This window comes from Crocuta crocuta, unplaced genomic scaffold, assembly GCF_008692635.1.
Source record: "Crocuta crocuta isolate KB4526 unplaced genomic scaffold, BGI_CrCroc_1.0 scaffold274, whole genome shotgun sequence".
NCBI lineage: Eukaryota > Metazoa > Chordata > Mammalia > Carnivora > Hyaenidae > Crocuta > Crocuta crocuta.
The window spans coordinates 2866889-2879674 of record NW_027530222.1 but is presented as its reverse complement, the minus strand read 5'-3'; the positions used below and the strand labels follow the sequence as shown (position 1 = coordinate 2879674).

At 36.8% G+C, this 12786-nt stretch overlaps 1 protein-coding gene across 1 annotated transcript in view; it reads left to right on the top strand.

Moving 5' to 3' along the window:
- Window positions 1-12786, top strand: part of WDR47 (WD repeat domain 47) — a 69826-nt gene that overhangs the window by 26718 nt on the left and 30322 nt on the right. Inside the window, exons 7-8 of the mRNA XM_077765568.1 lie at window positions 3424-3550; window positions 11316-11494. Coding sequence (XP_077621694.1) covers window positions 3424-3550; window positions 11316-11494 — 306 coding nt within the window. The remainder of the gene's footprint in view (window positions 1-3423; window positions 3551-11315; window positions 11495-12786) is intronic.

Genomic DNA, 12786 nt, shown 5'->3' with positions numbered 1-12786 from the left:
GGCTCCAGGCTCTGAGCTGTCAGCACAGAGCCTGACATGGGGTTTGAACTCATAAACCACGAGATCATGACCTGAGCCGAAGTTGGATGCTCAACTGACTGAGCCACCCAGGTGCCCCAGACTGAACCTTATTTGATTCACCTACGATAGTTGGAAGGAGCACTGGACTTGGAATTTCTGTTTCTAGTTAAAATGAGAGAAGATCTTTAGTTAAGACACAAGAAATGTAAGATGAATATATATAGAAGCATTTTCTGTTAAGTTGCCACAAGATTGTACAGGAGGGGGGTTGTGATATCTTTGTTTAATATTCCTTAAAGAGAAGGGGGGATTTTAGGATGTTAAATGAGGAGACTTCCTAAAGCCTAGGCTGACTTTTTTTTTTTTTTTTTTTTTTTGAGGGAAAGAGAGAAAGATCACAAGTTGGGGAAGGGCAGAGAGAGAGGGAGAGAGAGAATCTCAAGCAGGCTCCACACTGTTAGTGCAGAGCCTGACGTGGGGCTCAAACTCAGAAACCACAAGATCATGACCTAAGCTGAAATCAAGGGTTGGATGAACTTAACTGACTGAGCCACCCAGGCGCCCAAGCCTAGGATGACTTAAGAGGCATCTTATTGCTCTACTTGAAAGATAGAGATGATATCTAGTAATGAAAATGGATGAGTATAACTTAACATTGAAGCATCCTGTTATCTAAATCCCAAAGGAATAGAGAGTCTTGAGTATTGGTAGACTCTATCTTAAAGTTAAACTTTTCTTGGACTTTCCAATCTCTTTAAAGAAATTTTTCATTGTCTGGGATGTTGGGCTTCAATTCTAGGGGAACTGTTGAGTACGTAAGATGATTGGAACTTCTTGGTCAGTATAATGTTTAGACTTGTACACCAAAGGGATTGTTTTTCTAAAGAAAAGACCCAAAAATCCATCCAGATCTGACTCTACATGTGCTGTTGCCTGTGTAAAGAAATAGTAGAGATTGAGGAATGACTAGATAAAGATGGAAAGAAGTAGAGTATAAGCTACTAGATCATTATAGAATAAGAGAGATAAAATGTGACATATTAAAATGTGAGTAGTACATGTGTTATTAGCTGAGCAGTAACATAACCACGAGAATATCTCTCATGCCTGTGAAATTGGAAAACTTATGAGGCAAAGCAACGTGGAATAATGAATGGACTTTGGAGTTGGACTTGGACTTGAGCAAGAGCTTTGCCCTTTACTAGTTGTGTGACCATGGGACCATTAATCTCTTTGAGCCTAAGTGATCTCTATGAAATAGGATGTTGACTTGCAAAGTGAGATATAGCTCCTAGCAGAGTGGCAAGCATGTGCATGGTGCTTAGTAAATACAAATTTCTCCCCTTCTGAGTGTCCTACTCCTGGTAAAGATAATATGTCAAAAGGGCTACTGATAGCATGCCATGGGTAAGTTACTATGCTGTGGATAAAGTATAAAACTTACTTTGGAAAAAGTTAACCTTATTTTTAAAAATATCTTAGGTGTGGGATGCCTGAGTGGCTCGGTTGGTTAAGTGCCCAACTCTTGATTTTGGCACAGGTCATGATCTCCCAGTTTGTGAGTTTGAGCCCTGCATCTGGCTCTGTGCTTTGTGCTCTGTGCTTACAGTGTGGAACTTGCTTGGGATTGNCTCCCTCTCTCCCTCCCTCTCTCTCTCTCTCTCCCCACCCTTCCTCCCTCTGCCTCTCTCCCTCCCCACCTCTCTCTCTAAATAAATAAACTTAAAAAATATTTTAGGTATGGTTTAAAAATGTTGAGAAGCTTAATTAAATCAATTATCTTAAAGATGCCACTTGAAGAAACTCTTATTTGTGGTAATATATGTTTGAAGTCAGTATTTGTTTAAAAATATTTGAGTGTCTACTCTGTATTGGCATCATGCTACATTCTAGGAATATAGTGATGGAGTTACTATGGTAAACAAGAAGATAAAACATGAAAGAAGGGTTTATAAGAGAGTGTATGGTGTTTTGTAAAGACAGCTTTTCACTCAAACATAAACTCCAAACAAAAAAGAAAAATCCATTGAGAAATAAAAGCTTTGGCTATTCAGTGTAATGATCTCAAAATTAAATGGCAAAAACAAACAAAAACTCAGAAATGAGTCAGCATTGGATTTGGAGCCTGAAGAACTGGATTGAAATCCTAGCTTTATTTAGTTTTATTTACTGGTTATGCAGTTTTAGGAAAACCACTTTATTCCTCATCTGTGAAATAGGAGTTACAACCTATTTCACAAGTTACTGTGCAAGTTAAATGAGATAATACATATGGAAATGTATAAATTGCAAAATTAAATGTTACTCTATGAAGGTTATTTTATTTTATATATAGTTAATAACTCTTGTTAAATCTAACTTGTGGACATAAAATGGGGGTTCTTGTGGTCATTAGCAGGTTACAGCAGAGATTAGTAGCTGAAAACTTCTCCTAAGTTCTTCTACTTCCTCTTCTGGGTGCAAGTGTGGATATGTATGCTGAGGTACTTATCAGTTAGAAACCTTCTTACCAATGGATGCCTTTATGAAGATGACTATTTAGCTCTGCTTCCTGACCTCCAGACCTGTAATTTGTGCATTCCATACTCTACCTGGAGAGGCTGTTATGAAGCCTCTCATAATCAAATTCCTTCAAGGCAAGGGCCATTTTACTCTTGTATATGTTCTCATGGTGCCTTATACCAGAAGGTTATCTGTATAAATGTCTGAGGTATTCATCATCTTTGAACAGAGTAATTATGAAAAGTAGAAATTGCTGGTGTTTAGAAGAATATTAGGAACAACCTGACGCAAGATGTTAAGCTCACTAACTAGCATACATTAAAAATATTGGAAACATGTATGTTTAGCTTTTATGTTAAGTGCAGATAAACCAAAGAAAGCCTTTTAATAAACTGTTCTTAGATTTTTGTTGAAACGTATTGTAGGCAAAAAAGTTAACATTTGGGTAACAGAAATGCAGATTAAGATTCATAAAGAGAATTTAAGCATTAGGTCATCCAGCTTGTTATTCAGTTCAGTTTCTAGATGAAGCTGAGCCACAGAGAATGTAAGTGATTTTTCCAAGACCACATATCTTGTTTTAGACTGGACCTCCTACCCTCCTTGCTTAAAAATCCTTATGAGCACTGAGTGTTATGTGGAAACTAATTTGACAATAAACTATTTGTAAAAAAAAAAAAAAAAAAAAAATCCAGTGCTCTTCCATTATAGGCATATTCTATTTAAAAACAAAACAAAAACCTTACCTAGTACACTTGAAAGAAAATTTAAAAGTCTATTTTTGCACATTTGGTAAACATTTAGACTAAATAGTCATTGTGTTAATTAAAATTTCTCTAACTAAAATATCTTTTCCTTCACTCCCACCTCTCCTTTTTATTTTTTGCATCTTTCTGGAAGAAGTGATACACCCGTTGAGGCACAGCGGCCTATAAGCAGTGAAGTCCTGGGCCAGAGTTCAGTTTCAGAAAAAGAGCCTGCAAATGGAGCACAGAATCCAGGACCAGCTAAGCAAGAAAAAAATGAGGTATTAAAACACCTAGTGTTTTTAGAGTTATTCTCTGTAAGAAATAAGTGTTTGCTTGAGTAAATGTAAATGGAATTTTTCAATATTTGGGAGTGAGAGAATATCTAGACTTTTTTATTAAGTCATTTTCTCCCTTAAGGTTGTATGATATTTTTAGTTGTCAGATTTCGGAGAATTTTTAAAAATATTTTTAATGTTTTTTATTTATTTCTGAGAGAGAGAGAGAGAAAGAGAGACAGTGTGAACAGGGGAGGGTCAGAGAGAGAGGGAGATACAGAATCTGAAACAGGCTCCAGGCTCTGAGCTGGCAGTCAGGACAGAGCCCGATGTGGGGCTCGAACCCACGAACTGTGAGATCATGACCTTAGCCGAAGTTGGACGCTTAGCTGACTGAGCCACGCAGGCACCCCAGATTTTGGAGAATTTTTAACAGGTAAATTTATTAACAATCTAAAATACCATAGTTTGCACTAATCTTACATATTTCAGATCTCAAGTAATTGAACTCACATTAAATGTGGATAGCTTGATATGCTCTATATTTTACTAATTGGATGTAATGAACAAGAAATGACTTTTTAAAAATTTTTAAAATTTTTCTTAATTTTTTTTTTTTAAATTTTTGAGAGAAGGAAAGACAGTGAGCAGAGGAGGAGCAGAGAGAGAGGGAGACACAGAATCTGAAGCAGGCTCCAGGCTCTGAGTTTTCGGCACTGAGTCTGACGTGGGGCTTGAACTCATGAACTGTGAAATGATGACCTAAACCGAAGTTGGATGCTTAACTGACTGAGCCACCCAGGTGCCCCAGAAATGACATTTATAATATAAAATACTTTTATCCAAGTCTTTAGAGTTCCAAATTACTTTTCTCTGGTGTTGTGGAAAGGAAACTGTATTACTAAGGAGAGTATAAATTTTATCTTCTATATTATGCCACTTAGGAGTGAAGAGGTAGTTTTTAAAAGTTCAATAAATTTTCTTTGTTTTCAACCAAATATTAAGAATGAAGCAGAAAGGGGCGCCTGCGTGGCTCAGTTGGTTAAGCGTCCGAATTCGGCTAAGGTCATGATCTCACGTTCGTGGGTTCAAGCCCCACGTCAGGCTCTGTGCTGACAGCTAGCTCAGAGCCTGGAGCCTGCTTCAGATTCTGTGTCTCCCTCTCTCTCTGACCCTACCCTGCTCATGCTGTCTCTCTCTCTCTCTCTCTCTCTCTCAGAAATAAATAAAACATTAAAAAAAAAAAAGAATGAAGCAGAAAAATTACTGTCAAAAATACATATGAGAGGCACCTAGGTGCCTCAGTGGTTAAGTGTCTTACTCTTGATTTTGACTCAGGTCATGACTTCACGGTTGGTGGGTTCAAGCCCTGCATTGGAGTCTGTGCTCACAGTGCAGAGTCTGCTCAGGATTCTCTCTCTCCCTCTCTCTTTCTTTCTCTTTCTTCCTCTCTTCCTCTCTCTCTCTTCCCCCCTCTCTTCCTCTCTCCCCCCTCTCATCTTCTCTCTCCCCCCTCTCTTCCCCCTCCCTCCTTCTCCATCTCTCCCTCTTCCCCTCTCCTTTTTTCTCTGCCCCTTCCCTGCTTATGCTCTCTCTCAAAATAAATAAACTTAAAAAATATTTTAAAAATATGTTGAATATGGACCAAACAACAGAACCCCTAAATCTATGAAGCTAACTTTGGCAGAGTTGAAGGGAGAAATACTAGTTGGAGACTTCAATAATGGATAGACAATAATGGATAGAACATCTAAACAGAAGATCAGTAATGATACAAAGTGCTTGAACAACACCGTAAACAAACTAGACCTAACAGACATCTGTAGAACACTCCCAACAACATTGTTGCTTTGGAGGATGTGCCTTTTTTTTTTTTTTTTAAATCCAGAGGTGCCTGTATCAGTCTTTTTAGAGAAAGTTGTTTTCTTAGACCCTCAGGTCAGTGATAGTATTCCAAGTGTTTGTCACCTGTTTGTGAAAATGTGAATACTAACAATATGTAAATACAAATATGTAAATAAAGTGATACAAGAACATAAAGAACACTTCAACAATATCAGGATACACAACAATATCAGGATAGACCATGTTAGGACCCAAAACAAATTTCAGTAATTGAAATCACATGAATTATCTTCTCTGCCCATAATGGGATGAAGCTAGAAGCTAATAACAGAGGGAAAATTGGAAAATTCACAAATGTGTGATAATTAACATACTCTTAAATAACTAGTGGGTCAAAGAGGAGATCACAAAGGAAATTAGAAAATACTTAGAGACAGGGGCACTTGGGAGGCTCATTCAGATGAGCATCCAAATTCGGCTCAGGTCATGATCTCATGGTTGGGGAGTTGGAGCCCCACATTGGGCTCTTTGCTGACAGCTCAAAGCCTGTAGCCTGCTTTGGATTCTGTGTCTCCCTCTCTCTCTGCCCCTCCCCTCCTCACACTCTGTCTCTTACTGTCTCTCAAAAGTAAACATTAAAAAAATTTAAAAAAAAATACCTAGAGACTAATAAAAATGAATATAGCATACCGAAGCACACAACATTCTAAATTTATGAAATACAACAAAAGCAGCATTCAGGGGAAATTTATACCTGTAAATACTTACATTAAAAAAGAAGAGGGGTGCCTGGTGGGTCAGTTGGTTAAGCATCTGACTCAGTTTTGGCTCAGGTCATGATCTCACAGTTTATGAGATTGAGCCCTGAGTTGGGCTCTGCAGTGACAGCGTGGAGCTTGCTTGGAATTCTCTCTCTTTCTCTCTCTTTGCCCCTCCTCTCTCAAAAATAATTTTTTTAAATGTTTATTTTTGAAAGGGAGCACACAAGTGGGGAAGAGGTAGAGAGAAAGGGAAACACAGAATCCAAAGCAGGCTCCAGGTTCTGAGCTGTCAGCACAGAACCTGATGTGAGGCTTGAACTCACAAAACGTGAGATCATGACCTGAGCTGAAGTTGGAAGCTTAACCTACTGAGCCACCCAGGTGCCTCATAATAAATAAAACTTTAAAAGAAGAAGGAAGACCTCAAAGCAATAACCTAACTTTATGCCTTGAGGAACTAGAAAAAGAAAAACAAATTTTAGCAGAAGGAAGTAATAAAGATTAGAGGGGAGATAAAGATTAGAGGAAAACAATAGAGAATCAATAAAACCAAAAGTTGGTTCTTTGAAAAGGTCAACAAAATTGACAAGCCTTTAGTTAGACTAACCAAAAAAAAAAAAAAAAAGAGAGAAAAGACACAAGAAAAATCAGAAGTGAAACTGGGGTCTTGGGTTGCCTGGGTGGCTCAGTAGTTTAAGCGTCCAACTTTGGCTCAGGTCATGATCTCACAGTTCGGGGGTTCGAGCCGTGTGTTGGGCTCTGTGCTGACAGCCAGCTCAGAGCCTGGAGCCTGCTTCAGATTCTAGATCTCCCTCTCTCTCTCACCCTCCCCTGCTCATGCTGTCTCTCTAAGAAATAAATAAAACATTTAAAAAATTTTTAAAAAAGAAATGGGCCTTTACTGTCAACATTACAATAATAACATGTCAACCTTACATAGAATACTATGACCAACTGTAAGCCATAAAATTAGATAACCTAGTTAAAATGGACAAATTACTAGAAAGCAAATTACCTAAGCTGACTCAAGAAGAAATAGAAAATCTCAACAAACCTATAATAAGTAAAGAGATTGAATCAGTAATCAAAAACCTTCCAACAAAGAAAAATCCAGAATCCAATGGCTTTATGGATGAATTCTACCAAACATTTAAGGTAGGGTTAACATCAGTCTTTCTCAAAATCTTCTTGAAGTATGTAAGTGGAAGGAATACATCCTAATTCATGCTGTGAGATGAGCGTTACCCTAACACCAAGGCCAGATGAAGACATTACAGGAAAAAATTACAGGATCACCTTGGTGGCTCAGTCCGTTAAAGTCAGTCTCTTTTTTTTGGCTCAGGTCATGATCTCCTGGTTCATGGGTTTGAGTCCCTGTGTCAGGCTCTGCGCTGATGGCATGAAGCCTGCTTGGAATTCTCTCTCTCTTCCTTTTCTCCCCCACACATGCACTCTCTCTCTCTCAAAATAAATAAAATTTTATTTATTTATTATTTTTGAGAGAGAGCAGAAGCCAGGGAGGAGCAGAGAGAGAGAGAGAGAGAGACAGAATCTGAAGTAGGCTCCAGGGTCTGAGCTATTAGCACAGAGCTTCACGCAGGGCTTACACCCACGAACCGAATCATTACTTGAGCTGAAGTCATACGTTTAACCAACTAAGCCACCCAGGTGCCCCTCAAAAGAAATAAACTCTAAAAAAAATGAAAGAAAAAGAAAACTACAGACCAATATCTTTCATGAATAGAAACCAAAACCCTAACAAAATACTTGCAAACCAAATTTGTCAGTATATTCAAAGGATTATGTACCTGACCAAGTGAATTTATCTCAGAATGCAAGGTTAGTTCAACATTAAATAAATCAATTAATGTAACATGTCACATTAGTATGATGAAGGACAGAAAAACATCTGGCCATATCAGTTGATGCAGAAAAAGCATTTGACAAAATCAGAATTCTTTCATGGTAAAAGCTCTCAGAAAACTAAGAATAAAATGGAGTTTCCTTGGCATGGTAAAGTTCATTTATGAAAAACCCAAGCTAACCTCTTACTCAGTGGTGAAAAACTAAAAGCTTTCCCCTAACATCAGGAACAAAGACAAGGATGCCTATTTTTACCACTGCTATTCAACATTTTCTGGAAGTTCTAGTTAGAGTGATTAGACAAGAAAAAGAATTAAAAGCCATCTAGATTGGAAAGGAAGAAGTAAAGCTGTTTTTATTTATAGATGACATGATCCTGCTTATAGAAAATCACGAAGAATTCATAAGAAAGCTACTAGAGCTGACAAACAAGTTTAGCAAAGTTACAGGGTGCAAGAGCAACAGTAAGAGTTGTGCTTCTACACTACCAACATTGAACAATCTGAACAGAAAATTAAGAAAGCAGTTCCATTTACAATAGCATATAAAAGGATAAGATACCTGGGAATAAGTTAAACCAAAGAGGTGAAAAACTTGTATGCTAAAATCTATAAAACATTGCTGAAAGGAATTTTAAAAGATCTAAATAAATGGAAAGACATCCTATGTTCACACAAAGGGAGACTTAATATTGTTACGATGTCAGTACTCCAGTATTATCTATAGATTTCATATAATTCCTATAAAGGAGAGCAGAGAGAGAGCGCAACCTTTTTTGCAGCAATGAAAAAGCCAGTACTCAAGTTCATATGGAATTGTAATGTGTCCTGAATAGCCAAAGCAATCTTGAAAAAGAGCAAAGTTGGAGAACCAACAGTTCATGATTGCAAAGCCACAAAGCTACAGTAGCTACAAAAGCTACAATAATCAAAACTGGTACTTGCATAAGGATAGACATATAGACCAGTGGACGACATTGAGAGACTAGAAGTAATCCCATATATCTGTGGCTAATTGACTTTTAGCAAGGATGCCAGGTCCATTCAATGAGAAAAGAATAGTCTCAACTGGTGATGGATCAACTGTATTTCCACATGGAAAAGAATGAAGATGGACCTCTACCTCACATAATGTACAAAATTAACAATAGATCAACAACTTAATTATAAGAGCTGAAAGTATAAAACCCTTAAAAGAAAACATAAGGGCAGATCTTCACGATCTTGGATTTTGTAATGTGTTCTTAGGTTTGATACCAAAAGTTTGAGCAACAAACCTAAAAATTGATAAATTGAGCTTCATCAAATTAAAAGCTTTTGCGCATCAAAGGACATTATCAGGAAAGTTAAAAAAACAGCCAGCAGAATGGGAAAAATGTTTGCAAATTATATATCTAATAAGGTTTTAATATCTAGCATATATAAAGAACTATAAGTCAATAACAAAAAGACAATCCAACTTATAAAAAAGGAGCTGAGGGGCACTTCAGTGGCTCAGTTGGTTAAGCATCTGACTCATGATCTCAGTTCAGGTCTTGATGTCAGGGTTGTGAGTACGAGCCCCTCATTGGGTTCCGTGCTGAGCATGAAGCTTACTTAAAAAAAGAAAGTTGAATAGATATTTCTCCAAAGAATGTATTCAAATGGCCAAAAGCACATGAAAAGATGATGAATACCACTAGTCATTAGGGAAATGCAAATCACAACCACAATGAAATACAGCTTTACAACTGCTAGGATGACTAAACTCAAAGCAGTGGAAAAGTAAGTGTTGGTGGGGAAGTGGACAAATTTGAACCCTCATACACTGTTGATTTGAATGTATGATGGTGTAGTCACTATGGATTGGTGGTACCTTAAATATAGAATTAAATCTAGCTAAATTATAGCTTAAATATAGCTAAATATAGAATTACCATATGACCCAGTAATTCCACTCAAAAACATTGAAAGCAAGGACTCAAACAGGTATTTGTACATCCATGTTCATAGAGGCATTATTCATAGAAGCCAAAAGGAGATACAACCCAAGTGTTCACTCACAGATCAATGGATAAACAAAAATGGTATATCCATTCAATGGAGTATTATTCAGTCACAAAAAGGAATGAAATTCTGACATATGCTATAGTATGGATGAACTTTGAAAATAGTATGCTTAGTGAAATGTCAGATACAAAAGGACGAATATTATATGATTCCACTTAGATCAAATATCTAAAATTGACAAAATCATAGAGAAAATAGAATAGAGGTTACCAGGAGCTTGGGGAGGGAGAGATGGGAAGCTATTGCTTACTGGTTACAGAGTTTCTCTTTAGGGTAATGAAGAATTTTGGAAATAGTGGTAATAATTGCACAATGTTGTGAGTATAGTTAATGCTGCTGAATTGTGCACATAAAAATGGTTAAAATAACAAGCTTTCTATTTTACCAACAATAAAAAATTTTAAAGGACATATAGATAATTTTTTCTCAGAGTTATTGCTATTAACTTATGAAAATAGAAAAGGATTGTTACTATTTCCTAGAAAAGGGAGACAGTTTCAGCTTAAGTTAGTCATATAAGACCCTTGGCTAAGCTTATTGACACTGTTGGCCAATTTTAGAGAGGATTGATTTGTTCCAGGGTAACCCTGGTTCTCATGAGCTATGTAATCTGACCAGACTCCAGCTTGGCAGAGGAGTCTTTCTTTGCCAATACTGGAATTTACTGAATATCCAAGTCTTGTAAATTTGAGTGCTATACTGTTCTTTTAGAAGAACAAAATAGGAATGTTGAAATTAAGTTTACCACTCATTGATTCCACTTTCTTGTGAAAAGCCATTTGAAACCTGAATTAATTCATTACTGTTTTTGAAGGAAATTTTTAAAGTGTCTCTCTAGAGTAACCTACTAAATCATTAACATGTTTAAATTAAGTGTGTTGGACAAAGCTAATACTGTGTTTCTTAAACCCTCATGTGTTCCCTCAGTACTTTTTTAAGTAATATAGATCTAACCCCATGACCCCTTGTGATCACTATAATGTGTATTTTTCTTTTGCATTAATCAAAGATCCAGGATGACCTTTCACTTTGTCCAGTCTCTTGCTATAGAATAAAGTAACTTAACTGATCTACTTGACGATAAACACTCATGGATACCATTTTACTTTTCGAAGAGCAATATATTAAGTATTTTCTAATTGTTAAATATGGCTACTTGTATATTTCATTCAGTGTTTATAGAAGTTACTGTTGAGTAGGGACATATATTTAATCAGAGTCTGCTCAAATATATTTTCTAATATTTTTAAGCTTCGAGATTCAACAGAACAATTTCAAGAATATTATAGGCAAAGATTACGCTATCAACAGCATTTAGAACAGAAGGAGCAACAGCGGCAGATATACCAACAAATGCTGCTCGAGGGAGGTGTGAATCAGGAGGATGGTCCTGATCAGCAGCAGAATCTTACGGAACAATTTCTTAATAGGTATGTCTTTCAGTCATTTTTTTTAAACGTAAGGAATTATTTCAAAGCGATCATAAGCGGGCAATGCTACTTTTCACGTACAGTTGAAATTTTAAAGTGTTTGAAGTAATGTAGCGTTACAGAGTATCTTGTCACAGCATTCTGAAGGTCCATCTAATTTCCTTCTTTCCTTTAAACCTTTTTTCACATCTAAGCAATGAGAGCAGAAGTGCGGTGGTTCAGCTGACAGCTGGAAGCAGATGGTCAGGTGGATCCAGCTCTGTGCCAGAGCAGCTGAGGTCCTAGGGGTGCTAGTTGCTTAGCTTCTTCTTGCTTTTCCTCATCTGCTGCACAGAACAGCACAGAACAGCCATGAAGATGAAACAAGTTAATCCACGCAAAGTGTTTAGAACAGTACCTGGCATATAGTAACCACTATGTTAAGTGTCTGCTGTTGTTTTTATTGTTATTTTGGGTGATTGAACTTCCAGGTTCTTTTGAGCTCAATATATTAAAATTATTATTGAATTCAATATATTAAAGTTATTCTTTCTTATAATTTCTGCCAAGGCAATATACACTTACATTGTTCTGAATTATAGGAGGTGAGTGTGTTTGTGCATGTGTGTGTGTATAGATAGGTAGATAGTAATGTGTCTTTTTAAAAATTAGTAAATTTGAATATATGTATTTGAGCAAATAGTGCAGTGGTGACTATCAGTTCTTTACTTGGTTCAATAATATTGGAAGTAATCTGCTTGAAACTCTGAGGGTTGGGCAAGTCAGTGAGCCTGAAATTGATTCTGTCTTCAAACCTTCACACAAGGAATGTTTAGTGGTAATCTAAAGAGTCTAAGTAGGCTTCTGAACATTGCATTTGAGGATCATTTTCTTATCTCCTCTGATAAATTGGTGGCTTATTAGAATTTTCCTGATTTGATGAACTGCCATTTCTGGTTCTTGGATGTCTTCTTCATATCCATTGAGGTCATGATTGCAATTGGGTTCTCCGATCATTTTATTTTGCAGTGAAAACAGCCGGCATTAAATCAGAAGATAAAGTGGCAAGGTTCTGTGATCCTACTAGTGGTAAAGGATGTACCTCAGGAAAAAAGTTTAACCATTCAAGATGGTTTATCCTTCCTTTAAAGACCATTATAAACAATTCAAGTTATCTCTTGTTATTTAGCTTTTGAAAATTAATTTCATATAAATTCTCTGTTGTTCTCTTAGCCCTCTCTTATCTATTGTTTTCTAACCCTTTAATATTTTATTCAGTCCTTTTTTTCATATATCTGAGGCTGTACCAGGAC